Source organism: Ruditapes philippinarum, unplaced genomic scaffold (genome assembly GCF_026571515.1).
Source record: "Ruditapes philippinarum isolate M1 unplaced genomic scaffold, ASM2657151v2 ctg6086_1_1_1_1, whole genome shotgun sequence".
Taxonomy (NCBI): domain Eukaryota; kingdom Metazoa; phylum Mollusca; class Bivalvia; order Venerida; family Veneridae; genus Ruditapes; species Ruditapes philippinarum.
The window spans coordinates 25,591-51,060 of NW_026856588.1; the positions used below are offsets into that span (position 1 = coordinate 25,591).

Sequence of the window (25,470 nt, forward strand, 5' to 3'; positions counted from 1 at the left end):
ATTAAGGTTATATTTTTCTTTACGTTGTAGGTCAATCGTTTCTTTATATAAGTACCTAGTATAATTATAGACACCCATCCATTAATATCCATATTTGCATAGAGAAAATAGCTTATTATCTGAATACAGATCAATCTATTTCGAGTTAGTAGAAATCGTGAGTGAAGTTGAAAAGATATTTTTTAACAACTGACATATATGACGCAAAAATTTTCATATTTAAAAAGATAATTGTACTGTATCCTCCTGTAAGAAATACAATCTTGACAGCAAGGTTAAATAGAAATGGGGGATAATGGGACAAAAGGCTTCGTGATAATTTTGATGGTGTGTGCACAAAAGATAAATTTGAATATAAACACATAATTTCAGACTTGTAAATCAAGTACCTAGTGAAATAAGGGCTTGACACGTATCCAATATCTTGTTTGAAAAATAAGCACGATTTATTTATTTAAAAAATATATATATTGAGCTCTATTTTGACATCTATTTGATTTGAATTATTATAGGGGGAAAAGAGAAAAGGAGAAAAATAATGCCCTCCCAGGACAGTCACGAAGTTTGGGGCTATAAATTGGAAGCGAAACCAAGTTTAAATCAGACGGATCTAGGAGCGTCAACCGATATTTAACAAGTAAGTAAACTTATTTATTTCATTTCTTTATAACAAACATACAATGTTCATTCATTCAAAACTGTGTTAAACACTCATTCTCACTTAATTACGACATTTCATAAATTCTAGAACTGAAAAATAAACTTTGTTGTATATTAAAATTTTATTCATTCCAAAATTATAAGTATCTCGACATCTTAAATATAAAATATTACCAGTACAGATGTCCTAGATTTGTCTCTATGGCAGGTTTTCTAGATAGAACCTCAAAATAAATTTCGTCATTTTCGAGACACTGGTCCTTAAATTTGTGCATATGGTATGGCTATTTTATTTTGTCTCTATAAATAAACTTTCTATCATCTAGTTATATGAACACCTGGAAATGAGAATCAATCATTGAACTGACAAAAAATACATCTTTTTAAAAACAAATCATGTAAATGCATTTCATATCGAATATGCTTAAATCTCATTTTCAAAATGAATAACCTTACAAAATCCACAGATCCATACAATGGACGTGTAAGAAAATTTGAAAATTACTGACGAATTCTTGGAAGAACCTACTTATTTATTATTCAATTGTCAAATGTGAAATAATTTACGTCATCTCATATATTGACAATTTATTAAGGACTCGTAAATGATTTTTCAATTGTCCAGTAAGTGACCCAGTCTCCAGATGCTATGGATTGACAGAAAGAAATGTAAATACTTTGAATTATATATTTATAATGATTGAAAATTAACTTATATTTATTTATGAAATGGAGCAGATATTCCTTTGGCAAGGTTTGGCTTTATTATCAGTATTTAAACAATTGACCTGAAAATAGTAAAAACATGAGTAAAAGATCGTATAAATGGTCTTAGAAGTTCAACAAAATTGCTAGATTTACATAAATTCCAAGTTAGTGTAAACGAAAACAATAGAACGAATCAAAACAAACATTTTTTCTCATAGAAATATCACTTTCATTGAGAAAATCACTGTTTTAAAGTTTTCTGTCGCTCTGGTCATTTAATATATAATGTTCATTCATTTAAAGAGAGTATGCAATTTTCAAAACTGTGTTGTGTTAAAATTCAATTTGCTTTTCAACTGAATGACATCGGCAGTCACGTCATACGGCGACTCAATAATGCTGGCGGGGTAGAATCTAACGGAGATGTCCCTCTGTTTATTATATCAGGGCGGTACAGGATAGGCAGAAATATCAGGGCGGTACGGGATAGGCAGAAATATCAGGGCGGTACGGGATAGGCAGAAATATAAGAGCTGTACGGGATAGGCAGAAATATCAGGGCGGTACGGGATAGACAGACATATCAATACGGTATACGATATGCAGAAATATGAGCGGTACGGGATAGGCAGAAATATAAGAGCGGTACGGGATAACAGAAAATAAGAGCGGTACGGGGTAGGCAGATATATAAGAGCGGTACGGGATATGAAAAAATTTAAGAGCGGTACGGGATAGGAAAAAATTAAGAGAGGTACGGGATAGGCAGATATATAGGGATAGGCAGAAATATGAGAGCGGTACGGGATAGTAAGAAATATCAGAGCGGTACGGGACAGGCAGAAATATAAGGGCGATACGGGATAGAAAGAAATATCAGGGCGGTACGGGATAGGCAGATATATAAGAGCGGTACAGGATAGGAAGAAATATAAGAGCGGTACGGGATAGGAAGAAATATAAGAGCGGTACGGGAAAGGCAGATATATAAGAGCGGTACGGGATAGGCAGAAATATCAGGGCGGTACTGTATAGGCAGAAACAACTATCACCATAGTTTGCTTACGAACCTTATACAAAATTAATGCAAATGGTTTGTTTTAGAATTGAAGTTAAACTCATATTTCAGATGATTTTACTATGTATATTTATCATTCATTTAAGAAAATGTAATATTTTTTCATTGAAAATTACAGATAGCATATTTAAAGTGAAGATGAAAATGAATACAATTTATTAAGCAAGTGATTGAATATTTTTCTCCATAAGCCCATCATCGAAATACGAATATACAAATCGTATCAAGCGTGTTTAGTACGATTCATTATGTACTTGTAAATGAAATATTGGAAAAATACATTATTGAAATAAAATTCGTATTTTAATTTTCCGTATTTTCACTGAAGTGAATGGTTATCTATGACCTCCTGGAATGTTTATATGGTTCTTCAAAAACGTCTTACATGAGTTAAATATATGTAGTTATAGAAATAAATTTGACTAAAAAAAAACAATAATAAGATAAAAACATACAAACAAACAACAAACAAACAAACGAAAAAAAACCAAAAAAAAAAAGAACAAAAAAAAATAAAAAAAAAAACCAACAACAAAAACCACCCCAAAAAACAATAAAAACCGCACACGCGCACGTACCCACACACATACATACATTAACTCACTTACACCGACCCCCAAAACAACAACGACAAAAAGCAAAACCTAACACAAATAACACTAAAATTATGACATGTCATTTATTTTCTTTATTCTCGGGTTCAGCATTGTTCAAGGTCCACTGAGGTAACCAAGGTCATCAAGGTCAATCAAGATGAAGGTCATAGTTCTGTTGCTCGTTGTCTTGGTGTCAAGCAGTACCTTTGCTTCACCAAACCGCCGTCAATCACAAGATCCACCTCCGGAAAATGTTGAAGATGAAGTTTCTTTCGAGGAGGAGTTCGAAAAGGTCATTATTTTTCTTCCTTATTTCGCAATAAATAATTAGATTAAATGAAGTTATATTTTTACTCTTAATTTATGTGACACATATACACTATGGAAGATTATTCATTAAAAATATATTGTTCTATATATTAAATTCGCAGTGATTAATTACCCATTCTTTGCATGTCATTAAGTATGCCATGTTATTGGTTTAAGCATATTTTTTTCGCCACATAAGCATTTTTACATACATGATATTTACAATCATTACAAGTAAAGGATAAGACCGGAAGCAACCTAATGCTTATGAAAGTCTCTTCCCAGATCCGAATCATTTTTGTACACGATAATTCATGCTTGTTTGTGACATGACGACATAAAAAACGTAAATGATATTCTTGTAAATCGTTTTGGTTGGGTAACACTGTACAGGTCATATGACGGTTTAACTGGTGGTGGTTAACTCCAGATGACCCTCCGTTCTTTATTTCTGACACAAACTGGCAGCTAAGTACATAAAGTACCACTGACGTTTAGTAAGCTAGCTGGATAGCTTCAGCACGTGAAAGAATCAAAAGTCCCTGGATGGATTCGAAAATGTTATTAAGAAACTAAATACACATCCGGTTTTGCAATTTAATTACTGTTATTTGTATATTGTTTTTTTATAAAATTCGTTTGTGAAATATTAATCTCTTTATGATTCGTTATAACAAACATTGATAAAATATCAAAACCATAAGTATCGCCCTTCAAAGAAAAAAAAGCACACCTTCTTTATCATCGCACTTTATGAATCAAGTTTACAGAGAATAAATCCATGTATCTACTGGTAAATACATTAGACAGACATTTCATTTGTAGCTATGTGTTAACATCAGGCTTTAAAAGTTAAAAAAATGCTTTTGTAGGATATAAGTGCTTGCGAAAGACATCTGAAATGCCAAGCTCCAGAGGAGAGAGTGAAACGCCAGGAAACTGTTGAAGAAGACAAAACCGCATGTGAACGTCTATTAGAGAACGCAGAAGAAGTGCTTAGAGACGAAGCTGAACGTAGCCTCGGTGGTGAAGAAAATGAGGTTAGGTTTTTAATATGAAAATATCTATCTGTTTCGATCCGAACCCTTTCTGTCATTATTTGAACGATGTGAACTTTTTCATTATCCCTCAAGTACGGATTCAATCAATTGCACTTTTCATGTAATTCTGTTGCAATTAATGCTTCCTAGGGATCAGACTTCATTCAGGTTTCTTTTAATTGAATTACTAATAGATGGAACCATTTCAAAGATAATCACCAATTTTTTTATTTTGCCTATCAATTGTTAATTGCAAATGCGTTACACCTATATGTTCTTGAAAAAAAAGACTATGGTAGGTGATTTAATTGTTTTCTGTTATTCACCTCTGTGTCTTTTCTTTTTTAATGAAATACTGATTGGATACACCTTTTTAAGGATGTTCGAAATTTGTTTTGTCGCAAATCAACCGTCCCGAGGAATTATCAGAGATGCGGGACAGTTATGTATATGTTCTTTTAAAAAAAACCTTGTTAAGGGTTTTCACTGTGATCATAAGTATCCTTCTCGTCATCACCTATGTCTGTCTCTTTATAAAAATCATACTAATGAAATAGTAAATACTAGATAACCTTTTCGCTAGGAGTTATGAGAAATTTGGCACAGTTTTAGTTCTTGAAAACACCTTTAAACTTTTTGAACATTGTACAATATACGATTTATGTCAAAAGAAAGCGCTTTATGAAATTTCATGGAATGCCATTCTGTTTTAATAAATTTGAGTGGATCTTTCCTCAGTTAAAATAAATTAAGTGGAATTATTTTGAATTTCGACATTTAATAAACCCATCTGCCTTTGAAAACAGGTTTATCACCGAAACAATACTTAAAATAGCCTTTTTTAATTTTTTTTGGCTTGCACATTTCAGAGTGACAGAGAAGAACTTGTAGCCACACTTGAGGAATGTAGGACCAAAAACGATGTTGACTGTGACGGAGGCTCTAGTAACCCAGAAGCTCGCTTCCTTAGACGAATGCTGAGGAACTTAGAAGGCGATGACTGCTTGAAAGCCCTCGATAAGGTGAAGGAATTGAGAGAAGGCGAGGATAAATGCAAGTGTGAAGGTGGAAAGGGTAAAAGTGGAGATGAAGGACGAAAAAGTGGCGATGGAAAAAGACCAGGAAGCAAAGGTGGCGATAGACAAAAGCAAGGAAGCGGTGGTGCTGACAAACAAGGAAATGATGCTCCCAATGAACAAAAAGAGGAATTGAAAATGCTGCTCAGACTTTTGGGGAAAAAATAAAATATTGGAATTCTTGGAATTTTTGAAAATGGACTGTTAAACTGACATGACCGAACATATGTTTTGTTTTATCAAAACATTTCATTCACCTTTCTCTTTATTTTCCCTTATCTATATTCGCTATCCTGTTGTTGTTTGCTCAAATTCATTCACCATATTAAAGTTAAGAATTTTATACAGTATTAAGAGAACATGCAGCCTTCATATATAATTGACTCAGAGATACTTACACAAGTATTTTGTCATAAAGAAAACATTTAAAAGTAATGAATATATGTACATGGAAGGAAAATGCTTAATCTAATGTCTAAAGAGCTTGTTGCCCAACTTATTTGATTTTGATGTCTACTCATCATTTGTACATGTACATCGATTTTTACATGTATGTGATGTAGTTAAAAAGAGGTCAAAAGAAAAGATACATACGAGTACATTATGTTTAAATTGTATTTTTCTACTGTTCATGACAATTCTTATTTTGTAAAACTTTAATGTTTCTTCGTCACTTTACCTGAATAAATCTTCTTGCATTCCATGCTGTGTTAGATGTATGTCTTTTTTATACAACAGTTTCAATGTTTCATGTGCCTCTACGTGCATTATTTCTGACACATGCAGACACATGAGTAGAGCCACATAAGAACTATAAGCTACCTGGATACTTTCCTAACATGAAATATTATAAGTCCCTAACATCGGCGTTAGGCTATAGTTGTCCGTAAAATACAAATTTACCAGTAAAATGGAAGAAAAAATATATAAAGTCGAAAAAGAGGTATAATTCTGTCAAAATGCTCGATACACTTACATCCTCCTGTCTACAGCGGTGAACAAGTGTACAAAGTTTCAAAGCCATATGTCAATGGACTTTGTACACTTGCATCCTCTTGCCTATAGCTTGGGATCATGATGGTGAACAAGTATGCAAAGTTACACAGCCATATGTCAATGGACTTTGAAAATATATGAGGTATAACAAAAACTTTAATGTAAATTCTAAGTCGAAAAAGGGATATAATTCTATCAAAATGCTTGATACAGTTACCTCCTCCTGACTACAGATTAGGGTGGTAAGTGTGCAAAGTTTCAAAACCATATGTCAATGGATTTTGAGAATATTTGAGGTATTACAAAAACTTTAACGTAAGTGGCTACGCCGACGTTTGGGTGACTACAATAGCTCTACTTATTCCTAACGAATAGTTGAGCTAAAAATAATCTAAGCATTTAGTGTAATTGTCTTCTTTATAAGCTATTATACGAATTTTAGTGTATAAAGCCGTTTACTGCATTCAGACATATTATATTACTTCTCCTAATAATTTGACTTAAATTGAAATGAGATCCCAAACAGCCTTACATTTGTATAGGTGGTCTGTATTAAAATGCTATAACCTGAAGAAGAAATTATACCACGCTTCAAATATTATGTAAAAGAAGGAAAGTAATTTTCTTCAGAAAGTCAAGTTATATCCCAATGCAATGCCACTTTGATTGTGTTATACGTCTAAGCAACTACATAGTATAAATATTTCTACCTGATAGTTCTTTTAAATTCCCTTTAAAATATATTTTAATGCATAATGGTGGAAATAACTAACTATAGAAATAACAATATCTGGCGTACTCGCAGGGCTTATGGTTTTAGAAATGTGCCGGCAAATGCCACATATCCATGATAACCTTCAAGTAAATTAAGTGGTTAAAATCTTTAACCATTAGAATCTAATTTAAAATCTTTAACCACTATTTAGAACAAACATTATTGTGCGAATCACATACATTCAAGAATGTAGGTGTTCTTTACTATGTTTATATATAATAGTTATTTAAATTTCATTATATTTTATATTTATCTTATATATTTTGTGTTAAATATATAAAGATTTTAGATTTTATACTTCAAGTGTCCAAATATTGTCAAGGGTACATGTAGATTTGTAGTACAGATTTAAGATGAGTTACTTCAAGCATTCTAGCCTTGTCAGTTATTTCCAACACAAAACCAGTGATAGCAAGTGTGTTCACAAGCGTTTCCCCAGTAACCGTGTTTGCATTTATCACAACTTGTACTTGAGGAACACGAGATACAGCTTTTAGAACAGGGTAACTTACAAGATGTCCCATGTAGCCCAGAAGAACAGTTTGTGCAGTTGGTACCATCAAAGTTTGGTTTGCATTTCCCCTGATAGCATGTTCCGTTACTCTTACTACATTTGTCCAAAAAACAACCTCTTGAGCAATTGAATTCACAAACATCGCCAAAAAAGCCATTCTTGCATTCTGTACAGTTTGTTGCCGAAATACACCTCTTACAATTTTGTGGACAATCCATGACACAATCAGAGTCCATTTCGTATTTGCCTTTAGCGCAACTATCACAACGATTGCCTTCATAGTTGTCTCTGCATGAGCATGCTCCAGAAGTTTTGCCACATGTTGAGTTAAGACATCCATTGCTACAAATCTCCCTGCAGTCCTTTCCGTACCGAGTTTCGTTCGTGCAAGCAACACAGTACACGGTCCAGTGGTCAAAGCATGAAGAGCACCTAGAAGGACATTCTTTACATTGTGTGTATGCACCTTCTCTAACAGAATAAAATCCATTTATGCACGTGGGACAGTGGACTCCCCCGAGGCATGTTAGACATCCATAGGGGCATCTAATGTCTTGAACTGAAATGCAGAAACAAGTTTAAGTATTTTCCTCAGTGATCAGACTTTTTAAATTTCCAATGAATTATGTTGTATTGTGCATGTTTCATGTTCATAATTAACATTAAGAATGCGATGTTAATGCCCGTCTCTTAATAACATTTATTCTGAAATATTCAATAAATTAAAAGGGGCTTAATTCCCCGAAAACATTGTTTCCAGTGTTATGAACCTTGTCTAACAACTGCACCTTGTCATGACTAACAATTGTTACAAGTGTCATGTTGATATCTTTCATAGTTTTGAAATTATTCTATTTACTATATTCTTGTTACAAGGGGGAATAATCTAAAATAATGCTTTTAGAATCAATCCCATTGTCTTATAACAAAATCTTATTATGATTAAGTTTTTCAAGTATATTGAGAAGTGGGTTACGGTTTTTGAACGATAACGACGTTAACAACGACGCAGCGATCAAAATAGCTTGACTTTCTCTTACAATTAGACGAGGTAAAAAAGACCAGGACCTTTAAAATGAACATTCAAATTTTGTATACATGATATTTACTATGAATCTAAATCAAAGTCTTTAAGCAACGACTGTTCAAAGTTAAGAAACAAAATATTTCGTTCTCTTTATAACACAATGTGATAGAGATCAATATTTTCACATTTTATCTTTATAACAGTAGAGAAATAAATTCGTCTTTTTGGCTTGCCTTCAAAGCTTCTTCGAGCTTCATACATCTTTTTCAGTTGAAAATAGCAAACGAACGAACGAAATAGAAAACGAACGAAAGTGTTTTTAATTAACAAAAAAAATATTAACTATTATTATTATTTGAAATTATTCTTCTTTTCTAGCCTTTTATCCAAAACATTTCTAGCCTTTTACCCAAAACTACATACAGGTATTATAAACATTATATAACGGAATAATTCATATCCGAATCTTATCGATTTTAGAGATGTTTCTTGCATTCGTATGAAATAATAACAACGAAACATTAACAATAACATTTATTTCTTTGAAAATAATTCAGAAGCAACATTTTTTTTACAAACTACATATCAATCTAAACTTGAAACCCTTTTTTATATCAATCAACATACATGATGTTTTCTATTTATAGCTTTCTGTAGATAACAACATTAATTTTGCAACAAAAGTGGATCTTCTGCAAAATTTCAAAAAGGATACATCTAATTAAGTAAAATATAAAAAAAAACAAGATCAAAAAGGAAGGGCTGTATTCAATGATCGCATCCTCCAACACAGAGCCACCAGCAAGGTCCACAGCAGGACACCTAACAGGACATGGCACATGGAAAATTTTCGGACGAGATGTCATTATTAATCATTCAAAATAGGAAAACATAGAAATCTACAAGGTAATTAAGAACCATAAATAATTAAAATACCTACAACGGAATAAGAGTGCCGGGTAATGGACCAGAAGGACAAGAAGGGTCACTATAATACCAGAAGGACATACACCCATTTATATGTTTACATGTGACCATTACGAAACCAGGTACATGTTTATTCATATAGTGCCTGTGAACCTTATCAATTCATAAAACCAGAAGATATTTTATTTTTCATGTTTTCGGAATGCTTTACTCAAGAAACCTGAAATCAAAACAAGAATAGCGTAACACAATGTCGTTTCAAGGCAACGGTTTATCACTGAATCATTGACTTTATTACACGCATAGGTTATTTCTGCAAAGTTGGAATATTGAGCATACAAAATGCCTTACCTTTAAATGAATCATTGTTAATGGGATATTATTCTGTGTATTCTATCTATTTTAATCAAATAACAAGAAAACTTAGGTTGCGGAGACAGCAGTTCCAATGAGTTACATAATCCAAAGCCAAAATATTTTGATCCATTTTAGTACAATGTACTAATTAAACCAGATGCACCATTTCACTTTCTGTAAGCTTTGTGTCAAATTACTTGCTGCTTATTTCGCTGTCTTTTATTTCATTTTTTAAAAAAGAATATAAACAAATTTGAACATTTTACTTGTGAAATATGAAATAACAAAATGTTTTATGTATTTGAATATCGAAGTACTTGACAAGCGTTTTCTGTGGAAGATAATCGAGAATAAATTTAGTGTATTGTAATGAGAATGAATTACAAAAAAATAGAATATAAAAAACAGATGTACGCGTGCCGCTCTTACCTGAATAAAGAAACAGCAATGATAAGAAATGGATATGTCAAGAAAGTTTCTATTAGTGTGATTGCAGATGAGCCATTCCCTACATTTAAACAAAGATGATTTGTTTGTTTGTTTGATTGGGTTTTACGTCACACCGACACAGTATAGGAAACAAAGATGATAATAAGTGGGAATGAATTTATCATGATTATATAAGGCAAATACTCGTATATAGTAAGATTCGAAAGTTTCTATGATAATAGTCAGAAATAAAATTGAACTCTTTTATGTTCCTAGAGTTCAAAGAAAAGGCATGGTCAATCGATAAAATTCAAAATCAAAAGAGAGTGCTTAACTATTAATTAATTTATATTTAGTCAACACTATGTATCCACCGTATGCGTAAACGGAACATGTAGTTTGGGTTTCATTTCTTCTGGTAACAAGTCCCATCACTTTTGCTACATCTCCCTAAATAGCAACGTCTTGGACAATTGAATTCACATATGTCGCCAAAGAAACCGTCTTTGCAGTCTGTGCAAGACCTGTAATGATTGCACTCTGAGCAATTACTTGGACATGCTCTACATGTATAATAAGCCCCTCCTCTTGTCAAATAGTATCCCTTCGGACAAGATGAACAGTTGAACGGGTATGTATAGCAAGTCAGACAGTTGTGCCATTTGTGGCATGCATCCAACACCTGCGCTATATAAAATATAAGAACTAATTTATCAAACAAAATTATAATCTTGCGGTGCAATTAGTGGACTAAAGTCAAGAAATCAGATCACTCTGAAGAATTTACGCCACTGATTCTCACTCAGTTCTGGGATATTAGTTTTTTCTATATAAATTACAGAACTTTTTGTCGGGGGAGGGGTCGCTTGTTATCATAATTGCATGTTAACTCATGTTTCTGTTTGGCAGGGGAAACAAACAAAAAACATGATCTCTAGGATAAAAGAAACAAGTACTTTAAAGTTTGACAATTTTTAAAACAAATTTCATAACATCTGTCGTTAAAAGTACTTAGTTGAAATAGTAAATCATTTAACGTTTAAAAAAAGATATGTTTCTTGAACGAATATAAACAGAATTCTTTATGCCCACTAGTAATTATAAAAAAAGTCATATAAGGTAAATGGAACTGTTAAAAATGTATTCACAGCATGAAATTGATATGTGGAAAATTAATTTAAACAAAACTGTATCCAAAACAAAACAATTGACTAGCTCGAGGATTCGTCTAATGTACGACCAGTAAAACAAATAGCAAAACGCTATAATAACGGAATAAACTTTAATTTTGTTAATAATTTTTTAACAACATGCATATACTTTCAGCTTACCTTCAATAAGTCCAAATATCATGCTTAAAACGAATAGATGAAGAAACACCATCCTGATTATTTAAGGCGAAACTATTGATATGGTTTATTGTTACATTAAAGTTGTTTATAAAGCAGTTGAATTTTAAAATACAACAGTTACGTGATCAACGGAACGTCGTCCACTAAATCTATTTCGCAAGATTGAATTTACGCCACGTTGGGAATGATTTCACACTTAAATAATGTGTGGTTTTAAAAAATATACTTGTTTACGTAAAAGCTAACGAACGACATGAAGTGCTTATATGATTCTTTTGATTTGTTTAGGTTTTGAATGATCGTAACGGTAAAACATTTGATGTAAACATCCTATTCTTATACAGGTTTATTTTATATTAATGTTATATCAAATTAAGCTAAACCCAGTCCATTCCAAGTAATTGAATTACATGCATTACGAATAGTTTTAATTTGAACTGTTACTAAGTATATTGAGCGATTTTCTGGAATGAAGGCAACTTTGCCTTTGTTTTTTTGACCTTTATTGTTTTCATTTATATGGCCCATAAATAGGGGAGGTAGTCAGAATTATAATGGTATTTCAGATCAATGTTTGTTTTCTCTCGTTATCGTAGTTGCAGTTTAAATCAACCGGAATTTCATTTAAACCTTATTGTAAGTAAATACATTTGCATTTATTATTTTAATTTCACTCGTTATTGCACATATACCGAGAAATATATCCTTTCAATAAGATGTGAAACAAAGAAAAAACACACACACATCAAATTTGGTATGAAAAGTCAGAATCTTAGATAATACACATGGTAACCTCTGCATATTGCACCGCCAAGAAAAAAAAAACACTAATTATGTGATAAATTGTTTCTCTTTCTGTACCATAAAGTCCCTGTATTTATATACTGTAATAATTTAGTTTTGTTATTACATGTACTATAAGAGAAAAATGAAACAGAAGCTGATCAAGATGAAAGTTATCCTCTAAATATTTACAACCTAAAATTAAATAGATGAAAGGGATACATAGAAATTTTGCTTTTCGATTGTCAATATGATAATAATGATCATGTTGTTGTTGATGTTGATCAGGATGATGAATATGGTAAAAATAATGATGGTGGGGAATTCGTAATTTGTTGATGGTGATGATTATGATAATGAGGATGTTGATGCTGCTGCTGATGATTATCATAATGATGAAAGTGATATTATTATTCATGTTATTTATGATGATGTTGTTGTTGATGATGGTGAAAGTATTGCAGGTAATAGCTTACAAAACATCTTACTGCTGGACATTTCAAAATTATTCCAATTGTTTAAGTACTCCATCGAATTTTTGAAACAATTTATCGTTAATCTAGCACAACACAATTCACAAAAAATTACATACTTTTTAGAAAAAATTTGATGGAGTACTTAAACAATTGGAATAATTTTGCAACGTCCAGCAGTAAGATATTTTGTAAGCTATTACCTGCAATTTGGTTATCCCGCTATTAATATTTTGTCCAGAAATATACGGTGTCACGGTCAGAAGTATTATATTTTGACGTTGCGCGGAAAAGTTGTGGTAAACGCCCTATCACCGTGAAAGTGGTGAAATTTTGAAATTAGAAACATCCGCAGATGGTGTGACGCAAAGGTGAAATAAAATAAAAATCACATAATGCTGTTTCAACAGAACGATGAAATCATAATAATAACAATACTAAAATTGATAATAAGGGATGACGTTAATAAGATGATGATAATGATGATGATGATTGCAAAAATATATAATAATTTGCATACTATATTTTTTAGCTTTTAAAAATGTAGACTTTTAAACGTGATGACATTACAAGTTAATTTGTTAATGATACATGTGAATCTGTTAATTTTTTAAACGGTGTTATGTTTACAGTGACATTGAAGGGTTCACTTTTACTATCTGAAAAGGACGTCAACGATCTCAAGTAGATGAGCACATAAAAAGGTATGTTGGGGTCTTAGATTGGCGTTAAGAGACTTCATATTGAATATATGTTTCTTATAAATTCAATGAAGTGATTGGTATTATATTGTTATATAAACCGAGCGTTTGCCTGGCAGTTTGTTGTACATTCTTATCTTCCGATTGTTAACTAAATTCTTAATATTTATGTGGATGTATGGCTATAATAATTGCTAAATGAAAATGTATGCAACTGATATCGTATTTTTTGGATAAAATGAAGCTTATTCTACTAGCATGAATTTTTTATCTGTAATAATAATCTTTTAAATCATGTTATCTATTTTGAATCACGGTATTTTGTTATGCAAATGGCGACTGTACATTAAAGGAAAATAAGATTAAAGGGAAATAGTTAAAATCTAAAATCATAATATTCTTACTCAAATGTGGTTATTGTATAAATTTACGGCTTATTCGTGGAGTTTTTATTGATGTTCTATGGTCTTCAATTATCTAGCTTAATTGTTAATATTTCGTCATAGAAATATACAATAATACAAACATACATATTTTTTTCGTTTCGATTTTTTTTGCTTGTAGAAATCTAACAAATTTTGGTTTGTCATACTTGTCTTTATATGCCGGAAAAGTTCTACAATTAGAAAAAATGCATAGTAAACATACGTATAAGTGCAAAGTTTGGTTCTTGTCTGTTGTATAGACTTAAGACGTGATACTTCAAGAATTCTTGTTGTGTCAAACGTGTTCACCACAAAACCAGTGAGAACAAGTGTGTTGACAAGCAGTTCCCCAGTAACCGTGCTTGCATTTATCACACCTTATACTTGAGGAGCACGTAAGACAGTTGTCAGGACAGGGTAACATGCAATATGTCCCATGTAGCTCAGAAGAACATTTTACGCAGTTAATACCGTAAAAAATTTGGTTTGCATTTTTCCTGAAAGCATGTTCCATTACTTATTGAGAATAGTCGAGCACCCTTTTCTAACAAAAGCTCTTGTAATAATTGTTTCTAAGTTTGAATATTGGTAAGCTAAATATTTGAGCTTACAATTTCGTAGAAAAGTGTATATACACGAATAAATAGCATCAACAATGTAACACAAGATAGAATAGATGTCCATTACTCAACATGTGTAAGATTGTAATAAGAACGACTCTTCTGAAAAATTTCAAAAAGTACAGTCACTTTAGTGGGATCTATAACACGGCCGGGAACCAATTCATATATATGGGTGCAAACCATAACAACACATAGAACCAATACATACATGTATATTGATTGAAAACCAATGCAATACAAGGAACCGGAATGTGCTTTCCTTTTTCTTGAGCTCCATCTGACATCATCACTGTTTTTTTTAAATGATTTACACAATAAACCTGAAAATAAATGAAGGTACATGTGTAATTGCAAAATAAAGTATGCTCAAAGCATTGGCTTATTTCAACACTGTTTTCACAAATAGTGTTCATTACACGTATAATGTGTATCTTGGATTTATTAAGCATAAGGAAATGACTTATGTTAGTGCATTGGTCTACAATTGTCAAATTTTCTATAAGAATTTCAAATATTTATAAAAACAATATATCATTGGATATTTTCATAAACTATAGCTAGAAAAAAAATCTAGGTAATTTAGTAGGATAAGTATTTTATTAATTGTTATATAAATATACTTTTTATCGGACCACACATCGCACACTTTCCAACAAAATCTATACAAAATGTGTTCGTTTTTTTGTTTGTATGTTTGATACTTAGTACTATTGTATTACACAGCAGAAAAAAGAGCTATTGAGACACCATTTTACAGTATAACAGGAGCAATACGCTATTTCAGTTCCGAGTAAACCACAGATACACCAACTCTTATCTTTGCTTGATATTTGCTACATATAACTATAAACGTCATTTAACACCAGAGTTTCGGAGAAAAATGTACAAACTCTGAAAACAAATATCAACAAGGAATGGCGGTATTCAATGAACGCATCGCCCAACACAAACCAGCAACACCGTACAACTGGCAAGGAGTCTAGTGGGACACCAAACAAAAATGGGAGGGGATAAGGGCAAACCACGGACAGGTAGTTATTAGAAATAATTTAAAATAGGCAAACATAGAAACCGACCAGGATATTAAAGACAACAAAAGCGTGAAAAGCAAATAAATATATATGGATGAAGAGAAAGGGTACCTGTGAAGAACAATATAGGAAATGTGAGGTATGATATTTTCGATCAAAGCACTTGACAAGCAATTACTGCATTACAAAAAGGAAAAACTAGCAAATTGTTATTGAAAATATCATGACACATGGCGATAATCAACGTACATATCATTGATGGTTTATAATTACTTGTAATAACGTTCACTGACACATCGGGTAAATTTCTTTCAAAACATTTTTTTGTCAAAATGAATAATCGTTAACAACATTTTTATGAATGGTGTTATGCATTCACTTGGAAATCAACCTTTACTTCAGTGTTGTTATATTTTTCTGGTCTTTCGGAATCATTGATGCCAGCACTAATAAGTGTTGAGAATTGAGTACCTCTTAAACTGGTGCTAGGGGGCGTGAGGGATGTTGCACTTTTTCATTATCCCCCATGTACAGACTCAAGCAAACCGAGTCTGCAATTCTTATGTAATTTTGTTGTGATTAATGCTTCCGAGGGATCACTTTGTTTCCAGATTCTTATACTTCACATCAGCAGGTGTCAAGTGCTGTGTGGCAACTGTAAAAAGTTGCCTCGTACTTCACTTCAGTGTTGTTACATTTTTCTGGTCCTTCGGGATCATTGATGCTAGCACTATTAAGTGTTGAAAATTGAGTACTGCTCAAACCGGTCCTAAGGGGCGTGAGGGATGTTGCACTTATTCATTATCCCTCATGTACAGACTCAATCAAACCGAGTCTGCAATTCTTATGTAATTTTGTTGTGATTAATGCTTCCGAGGGATCACTTTGTTTCAAGATTTTTATACTTCATAACAGCAGGTGTCAAGTGCTGTGTGACAGCTGTAAAAAGTTCCCCCGTACTTTATTTCAGTGTTGTTACATTTTTCTGTCCTTCGTGATCATTGGTGCCACCACTATTAAGTGTTGAGAATTGAGAACTGCTCTAACAGGTGCTAGGGGGCGTGAGGGATGTTGCACTTTTTCATAATCCCTCATGTACAGACTCAATCAAACCGAGTCTGCTTTTCTTATGTAATTTTGTTGTGATTAATGCTTCCGAGGGATCACTTTGTTTCCAGATTTTTATATCTTTCTTTAAAATAATACATAAAACATATATTCATACATGTGTACTGCTCTTACCTGAACAATGTCATGACCATCATCATGACTGCATATTTTGAAGAATGTCCTGTAAACTTCATTGCTGATGAGCCATTTCCTACATTAAAACAAATAATTATAAAAACAAATTACGTAAACATGGATCATTATGTGAACAAACAAAGATATTTTGTGTAACTAATAAGATTTTGTGACTTCGGCCAGTCGTACAATTATTATATATATAAATAAAAAGATACATCAAAACTTATTGATAAAACACCGTTAGACAAACAAATAAAAAAAGTGTTAAATCATGAAAATTCCGATGAAGTCAACTCGTGTTTTCAGCAAAAAGAGGGAAAAAAGCAGCAAAGAAAATACTGATATACTTTATATATAGTTTAGTTTCAATGAGGTCTGGTCATTACCATTCAATGTTTCAGTAATATTGCAGTACATTCCGTGCTTCCCTAAAACGCAAATATCACACTTTTCCCCAATAAAACCTGTTTTACATTTGCTATACATGCAGACACCTGTCTTTTTAAAGCAACTGCTTTTGTAGCATCCAATGGAACAATTGTGTTGGCAGGCAGTTCCCCAGTAACCATGCTGGCAATCATCACAACTTGTATTCCTGGAGCATGCGACACAGCTTTCAGGACAGGGTAATTGACAATATGTTCCATGAAACCTGGGGGAGCAAGTTGTACAATTAATACCATCAAAGTTTGGTTTGCATTTCTCCTGATAGCATGTTCCATTACTTTTACTACATTTGTCCAAATAGCAACCTCTTGAGCAATTGAATTCACACACATTGCCAAAAAAGCCTGTCTTGCATTCTGTACAGTTTGTTTCCGAAATACACCTATTACAATTCTGCGGACAATCCATCACACAATCAGAAGCCATTTCATACTTCCCTTCGGCGCAATCATCACAAAGATCGCCGTTATAGTTGTCTTTGCATGAGCATGCTCCGGAAGTTTTGTCACATGTTGAGTTAAGACATCCTTTGCTACAATTCTTACTGCAGTCCGTTCCGTATCGATTTGGGTTGGTGCAAGCAACACAATTGACGGCCGAATTATAGTTATGACACGCAGTACACCTAGGCGGACATTTTTTACATCTATTGTATTGACCATCCCTAAAATTATAAAACCCATCACTGCAATCTGAACAGGTGACGCCTCCCCCGCCTCGGTTTCGGCATCCGTAGACCCATCCGAAGTCTTGAACTAAAATAAAAGAAATAAATTTTGCTGTTTTTTCTTTATATTATGTTTTTTCTCTCGTCATTTCAATAGTTTACCAGATTAAATTTCTTATTACTTGTGTTATGTTTTACAAGTTCTACGTACATAACAAACCTTTAAGACGGGGCAACCAATATGTATTGCGTTCAAGACCACTATTTAATAAATTATTATTATTTATTTATGACAATTATATCCGAAAAGCTAAAAGAACAAAAATTGTCCCACAGAAAGAGAAACTAACAAAATAACTATATTATTATATTTTTAAATCAACATAGAAGTTTGTAAACACTAGAAAACAATAGTAAAGTAAACAAAACATTTTTTTACAGTAATACATGTAATAAGCATTTAGACACATAAATATTGCAAACAATTTTAAGAAGATAATATAACTCATCATGTGTATTACGAATGGACACATGTAAAAAAAGTGACTCTTTTACGAAATTTGAAAAAAAAAGAAAAGTCAATTTATTTGGGACAGGGATTCAAGTCCTTTGGGTTCTATTATTTACAACGCAGGATGTTGCTGAGGACGCAGACACTTGCGTTGTGGAGCTGCAACTCCAAAAGTCAAAATAAAGTATGTTATAGACAAGAGGATTATGTGAAAGCAATGGAAATGGAATAAAATGCAAGGTGATATTAAGGGTAGATGTGAAGATTATTTCCATCGAAAAGTTTTATCTGGTGTATGTTGATATATGATTTTTATTTTTAGATTGCTTAAATTGAGTTTTATGAAAATATTATAAGCATATTTCCTGGGATTGACAAATATACAATTTATTTGTATATAAAGGCGTTTGGAGCTTCACATCCCTAGTGTCTGTGACTTGAAACCATAATAAAACATAATACATTTCTTTCTTCCTCGAAACACAAATGTCACACTGTTCTCCAACAAAAACTTATTCTAGTTTTGTCATTAAAACAAACTTCTATATTTTCAAATCTTCCCGCCTTGGGCATTCAATGTAACAATTGTGACAGGCGTTGCCAAAGTAACTTGTTTGACAAATTTATTAATTGTTTTGGCAGGCCCCAATTACCGGGGTGACATATATTACAATTTGTATCCAGGAAAGACATTGTCAGGACAAGGCAATAAGCCATTTGTTCCATGTAGCCAAGAGAAGAATTGATATAATATATCATATCAAGTATACAAGTATATTGCCGGACGCTTTCATATATCTATCGATGTTATACCGTTTTCTGTTCACTGACGATATTATCAGTTTGCAATTGACATGTCAATAATAAATACATAAATTACACCGATTAAAAACTTATTCCGACGAATCGTCGCAAAAACGTTTTGTTCCAAGTTCCATTTTGTTGTTTTTGAGAAAAAAGCATGAAAAGATTTGATATTGCATAACTTTTTTTTATTTATGTTGGATTTTGAAAATTTAAAAGCTACTAAACGTGGTGTCGAGAGAACAACTCAATGTCGTTAGAAATGTGGATTTTAATATTTTCTTGCTTAAAAAACCTTACAAAACATTTGGAGATAGAACAATCCTTGTAACTTTTTTTCAAAAAATGTTTAAATCAAAGTGTTCAATGTGACTTAGAACATTATGTCTTTTAAGTTAAATTGATTTATGTCACATAAAACAGTATGTTTTATCTTAAAAAGAAAGCCAAAATGTTCTCGGATAATTATCCCTTGATTAGTAGTCTTTGAGACCACGCTATTTCGTAGACCATATGCATCTATGACATTTGAAATTTTATTAAAATCCTTTGATCCACCAGTATATTATTAAATGACATTAAATTAATAATATACAAAAATAAAGATAAAATACCCACATAAATTTTGTAGACATTTTTATCTATTTTTATAACTTTAGCCATTACAATTTAATACCTTCAAATTGATTTAATGTCAAGAAAAAAAAGCTCTAGATGCAAACGGGAATAGAAAACTTTCAAATTCTCTAGAATACTGGAAAAATCTTTCAAATTTTTTTTTTCATGAAAATTCAAAAGATGGTCAAATTCAAATTCCTTCCGAAAGTTTGAAATAGTAGTAATTATGTTGTAATGCGCTTTACACGTTCTCTTTCAGTTCGTAAGAAGTTCTTCTAATTGTAGGAATGAAAAAAATGTGGCTATAACTTAAGTAAGCAATGAAAACATAGCTGCTAGAAAAGAACTTAAAGGTAGTAGAATGCATGACTTATAATTCAAAAATGTCATATTTAAAGATTGTCCATGTACATAACATTACAAACATAATGTCATATAAATATACATTCAGAAATTCAAAGACAAATTACAAGACAAACTAAATATACTATGAGAATATTTTTCTTCCTTCTGACTTTGGTATAAAATGCTTTTACTTCAAAGTAATCTATTAGTTACAAAACATTAATGCATTCTAAAACATAAATTTTATATAAACGCTTAATATCTATAAATTTTCTAACAGGCCCGTTGTTAAAATTGCTTTTATCTTTATCTCTCAAAAGCTTTATATTTGGAGTTCTGTTATAGTTTCAAAAAAAAAAGAGTTCCACATTGGTAAGTAACCTAAACAATCTTATGCTTATGTTTCTTATTTACAAGTAAGTACAGTTACAGTCATTTAGTATTTTGATTGGAAGTCAAAATACTATTTTGTTGACATTTTGCTACTTTTATTATAAAGTTGTTTTTTTGTTTGTTTCATTTTACGCCTTTTTTCAACAGTATTTCAGTCATATGGGCGGGTAGTTTCCTAACCATCGTTCCTGGAGAATGACACCAGTACTAGACTACCTTCTTCCGTGCTAAGCTACCAAAGCATCTCCCGGGGATCGAACCCACGCCAGAGAGGTAACTGAATTAGAAGTAATCGACTCTAACCCCTCGACCACTGAGGCGGTCTTATTATAAAGGGAATTTAGCATTCATAAGTATAATTATGGCGATAAGAATCTAGCATGCTGTTTATTATTACTTATAATTTCTAAAACTTATATTTGTCTTTTTTAAATTAAAGAAATGGTCTTTGAGACATGATGTGCTTTTAATTATAGAAACTTTAGAGCATATATACCTTTCCTATTTACGAATTTGTTTGTTGAAATTGTATGATCACAGTTGTTTCTATCCGAAAATACACATCCAAAATTACTTGCAAATCATGATAGTTTTATTTGCTGTTTTATCACATGCAGTTAGTTCAAATGACATAAGAATAAAATGTCCATGATTGGAATTAATTTATGAATACATAATATCATTCAATACTTACATTTAGTACTAATATATGACATAAACAGCAAACGTTGTATAACCAGCTAGCTCAAAATGTTTCGTACAACATGGCGGGTGTCCTGCCATCACGTGATTTAATGCAATGTTTTGATACGGTACTTTGGATTTAGAACAGTTTGTTTCATATGCCCCCATAGGTCACGTGACATTTATCGATGATATGATTGGTCCAATAAGTATCAAAACATACTGAATACAGGATTGTTTTGCTGTAATTCATTTATAAAGCTCTGAAGCACTAATATAACATGCCAAGGAGATAGAACAGTCCTTTACGGACAAAATTGTGTTTGGGAAATTTGCAGATAGCATATTACAATTTTCAAGCGACGGATTGTCTGAAAAATGATAGATCAGATTATTTTTCCAGTGGTTATTGGAAAAGCACGCGTGATATCATTAAAATATATTGGTGTCAACTTTGACGTCGTGTTTCTACGATTACGTCATTTGACCACATGTTGGAAATGTCATGTAACGGCTCATATATCTTATAATTGAGACCACGAACGTTTAATTTGCATTTCTCTCTATAAAAGGTTACATTACATTAATTTTTGCTACATCTTTCTTTTAAAGGTCAACAACCTCTTTATCGATTTTAAAATATAAAGATCTTAGGGGGTTGTCAAAGTAATAAAACGATCTTTTCGAGTTTAATGATGGCAAATTAGCAAAACATTTGTGAATGAATATCTTGTCAAACAAGTCATGGAAACGCCCTCCCATACAATCAGAAAACCAACATAACAATATTTCCTATGGCACAACAACCACAATGACCGCGTTCACAATTATCTGTACACAAACAATCGTTCCGGATTATTGTTCACATGTTGAGCTAAGGATTTCTGTACTATGCACATCTTTGCAATTTTATTTTTTACGATACCGGACAATGAATGATGTTCTAAAAAACAATTTAAGACCATTAGTTTGCAAAGATAGCTTTTATGCAAAATCTTTTTTTTTACAAATATCTTTAGAAATATCTTTTACGGCATTCATGTTTGGAATTCCATTTTTTTTATTGGGAAACCGTTAAGTAGATATCAAAGGGTATTTTTGTAGTCAATACTTATGTGAATACTTCTGGGAAGGGAATGAAAACAGTTATTATAGATTTACAGAATTAAATAAGTTCTTTCAAAACGAAGTCTCTTACATGATCTGTAATATTTTGAGGGATCTATCGTTAAATGTGGCTCCTAAATGTAGTAAAATATCATTGTCTTTTCTTTTAACATTTTAGGAATTACCATTCAAATCCTTTACTGAAAATTTATAACTTGTATGTCTATGTAGCAACATGCATCAATTCAGCTTACCTTCAATCATTCCGAAGAACATGACGAAAACAAACAGATGGAGAAAGACCATCATGGTTATCCAAATACAAAACAATTGACTGAACCTTTTGTAAGCTAAGTTTATTAATGAGAGAAGTTACAAAATACTACGGCTACCTAAACAACGGCGTGTCGGCCTTCAAATCTGAATATGCACATGATAAAATATTCACCGCAACAATACATCAGAATAAGTTTATACTTTATGAATTGTGGTTTTAAAATATATAATTGTTTACGTGTAAGATACGTCTGATGCATGAAGTTTTTATCGCTGTGACTGTTTTAAGTTTTTCGTACATTAAAAAGGTTTTCAATGTTTACCTCGTATTGTTTTGTGCAAATGTAATATTGTCCTTATTGTATTTTTAATTTAGCTAAATCCGGTTTGCACCAAGGCCATTAGATTGTTTACATAATAATAAAATAAATTGTAACTAAGTATAGAAAATTATTTGACATAATTAAACAGAGGTGGAAGTTAGAATTGCATTTCAGGGCAATGTTTTATGTCACGTTTTATCACCATGGCAGTTAATATCCAAATAATATGAGATTCCGTATTAGTATTTTAGACTAGTAATTGGGCATTTGAGGAGTTTTGTTTTAATCAGGTTTACAGAAACATAATGCCTGCACAGTGTACATTCAAGGGAAAGATTAAGCAGAGGTACATTTAGATAACAATCAGTCTCCAAACACTTCAGAAATTTAGAATTCAATGGATGACAATATAAGAAATAAAAGACCTTGCAGTCGTTAGTATGATTATATGATAGATATGAAGATGATGTTGATTATAATGCTTATATGCATATTTTGTTGTTGTTGACGTTGACGATGGTTATGATAATGATGATGTTAATAATGAAATGATGATTACAACGATAATACTGGAAAGTGTTTCCTTAATATCCAATGTAATGATCTCTGCACAGTGTACCATCAAGAGATAGATGAAACAAATACAGCAAGTTGAAACAAATATTGCGAACTTTCACAAATAGGAATTAGATTAACGATGGTTATATGATGAAGGTAAAGGTGACTATGAAAATGATGATGATTACGGTGATAACTATGATAATACTTGGAAGTGTTTCTTCCTTAAAGATAAAACGCATTTTGTTGATGACATTAACTTTTTTTAAATATTTATTTGGATGTTTTTGTTGTTGTTGATGATGATAATGAAAACCATTGACAGGACGTATTTTGACAAGCGTTTCCTAAGTAACTGCGTTTCAATTATTACAGCTTATACTCGAGGACATTTAGCAAGACAAGAAAACATAAAATATGTACCATATAGACCAGTAGATCATGTTTGCAGTTCCCCTGTTACATGTAACACATTCCATTACTTTTATTACATTTCTCACAATGATCGCCAAAAAGCTCTACGCGTAGTAAATTTTTACAAAATTGTCCTCACTTCGTTTCCATATCGTTTTGTAAATGTTCTGTATTTTCTAATTACTTTTCACATTTTGCTTCTAACAAATTTGTGGTTAGTTATACGTGTCTTTACATGCCGATCAAATTCTTCATTTAGAAAAATACATAGTAAACGTATAAGTTCTTTAATTAGAATGCATGTGCAACATATATATAACAAGGACTTGATTGTTGTATAGGCTTTAGATGTGCTATTTGAAGTATTTTATTTATGTTAAGTGTTTCCAAAGCAAGTGAGAGCAAGTGTGTTCACAAGCGTTACCTCAGTAACCGTGTTTGCATTTATCACAACTTGTACTCGAAGTGCACGTGACACTGTTGTAAGGACAGGGTTATATAACAAAAATGTCCCATGTAGCCCAGAAAACATTATGTGCCCCATGATAAACCATCAAAGTTTGGTTTGCATTTTTCTGATGCATACATGTTCCATTTTTGTTTGCTACAAATTGCCTGAAAAATAACAACCTCTGGAGCAATTGAATTCACACCATCGCCAAAAAAGCCAGTCTTGCAGTCTGTACATTTTTTTCCGAAATACATCTCTTACAATTTCTGTGGACAATCCATCATTTTCAATCAGAGCCCCATTCCGTATTTTTCCTTTGGTGCAAAAAATTTAACAAACGACGGCCATCATAATTGTTCTGCATGAGCAAGCTCCGGAATTTTGTCAACATTTGAATCAAGGGCACCCTTTTTGTTACACCTCTCCTGTCTGCAGCCGTTCGTAACGATTTGGGTTAGTCAAGCAATACAGTGCACGCCCAATGACCAAACATTGAGGTACATCTTGGCGGACCATTTTTTACATTGAAAGGTATGCTCCGTTTCTATAAGAAATAATACCTTGTTCTTTGCATTTTGGACAGTGGACGCCTCCCCGCCGCAGGTAAAGACATCCATAAGAGCAGTCCCTTTCTTGAACTAAAATGCAGAAACAAAGTTTGCTGTAATCCAATCTTTCACTTTACGATTAACTTACAGATTTTTTTATTTACTTCCTTTTATATTAGATTGAAAAGATCATATT

The 25,470-nt window shown here is 32.2% G+C and overlaps 3 protein-coding genes across 6 annotated transcripts; 1 reads left to right on the forward strand and 2 right to left on the reverse strand.

The window, feature by feature from the left end:
• Positions 1–531: 531 nt before the first annotated feature.
• Positions 532–6,170, forward strand: LOC132747059 (uncharacterized). Of its 2 annotated transcripts, none has more exons than XM_060736366.1 (4): positions 532–637; positions 3,151–3,334; positions 4,224–4,391; positions 5,261–6,170. In XM_060736366.1, the coding sequence occupies exons 2-4, from the start codon at positions 3,200–3,202 to the stop codon at positions 5,633–5,635; spliced, it is 678 nt and encodes a 225-aa protein (XP_060592349.1). In that variant the 5' UTR covers positions 532–637; positions 3,151–3,199; the 3' UTR covers positions 5,636–6,170. The 2 variants fall into 2 exon arrangements, with proteins under 2 accessions (XP_060592349.1, XP_060592350.1); XM_060736367.1 differs by having other exon boundaries at positions 561–637; positions 3,181–3,334.
• Positions 6,171–6,713: 543 nt separating this feature from the next.
• On the reverse strand, positions 6,714–12,334 carry LOC132747061 (uncharacterized). 3 transcript variants are annotated; one of them, XM_060736370.1, is made up of 2 exons: positions 11,824–12,059; positions 6,714–8,311 (listed from the first exon to the last, which is right to left on the reverse strand). In XM_060736370.1, exon 2 carries the CDS (start codon positions 8,240–8,242, stop codon positions 7,556–7,558), a length of 687 nt encoding a protein of 228 aa, XP_060592353.1. In that variant the 5' UTR covers positions 8,243–8,311; positions 11,824–12,059; the 3' UTR covers positions 6,714–7,555. The 3 variants fall into 3 exon arrangements, 2 of the variants coding, with proteins under 2 accessions (XP_060592353.1, XP_060592354.1); XM_060736371.1 differs by having other exon boundaries at positions 11,919–12,023; XR_009628074.1 differs by lacking the exon at positions 6,714–8,311 and adding an exon at positions 10,655–11,179 and having other exon boundaries at positions 11,824–12,334.
• Positions 12,335–15,051: 2,717 nt separating this feature from the next.
• LOC132747060 (scavenger receptor class F member 1-like) lies at positions 15,052–23,148 on the reverse strand. The gene is made up of 4 exons (XM_060736368.1): positions 22,959–23,148; positions 17,515–18,330; positions 17,123–17,201; positions 15,052–15,169 (listed from the first exon to the last, which is right to left on the reverse strand). The coding sequence occupies exons 1-4, from the start codon at positions 23,011–23,013 to the stop codon at positions 15,157–15,159; spliced, it is 963 nt and encodes a 320-aa protein (XP_060592351.1). The 5' UTR covers positions 23,014–23,148; the 3' UTR covers positions 15,052–15,156.
• Positions 23,149–25,470: the final 2,322 nt, after the last annotated feature.

Excerpts from the sequence above, each read along its gene's own strand:
- LOC132747059 (XM_060736366.1), top strand. The coding sequence starts at position 3,200 with ATGAAGGTCATAGTTCTGTTGCTCGTTGTCTTGGTGTCAAGCAGTACC. Across the intron at positions 3,335-4,223 it reads TCGAGGAGGAGTTCGAAAAG|GATATAAGTGCTTGCGAAAG; the intron begins GTCATTATTTTT and ends ATGCTTTTGTAG. Across the intron at positions 4,392-5,260 it reads TCGGTGGTGAAGAAAATGAG|AGTGACAGAGAAGAACTTGT; the intron begins GTTAGGTTTTTA and ends TGCACATTTCAG.
- LOC132747061 (XM_060736370.1), bottom strand. The coding sequence starts at position 8,242 with ATGGATTTTATTCTGTTAGAGAAGGTGCATACACACAATGTAAAGAAT.
- LOC132747060 (XM_060736368.1), bottom strand. The coding sequence starts at position 23,013 with ATGATGGTCTTTCTCCATCTGTTTGTTTTCGTCATGTTCTTCGGAATG. Across the intron at positions 18,331-22,958 it reads GTTCTTCGGAATGATTGAAG|TTCAAGACTTCGGATGGGTC; the intron begins GTAAGCTGAATT and ends CTTTTATTTTAG. Across the intron at positions 17,202-17,514 it reads TATTACTGAAACATTGAATG|GAAATGGCTCATCAGCAATG; the intron begins GTAATGACCAGA and ends GTTTTAATGTAG.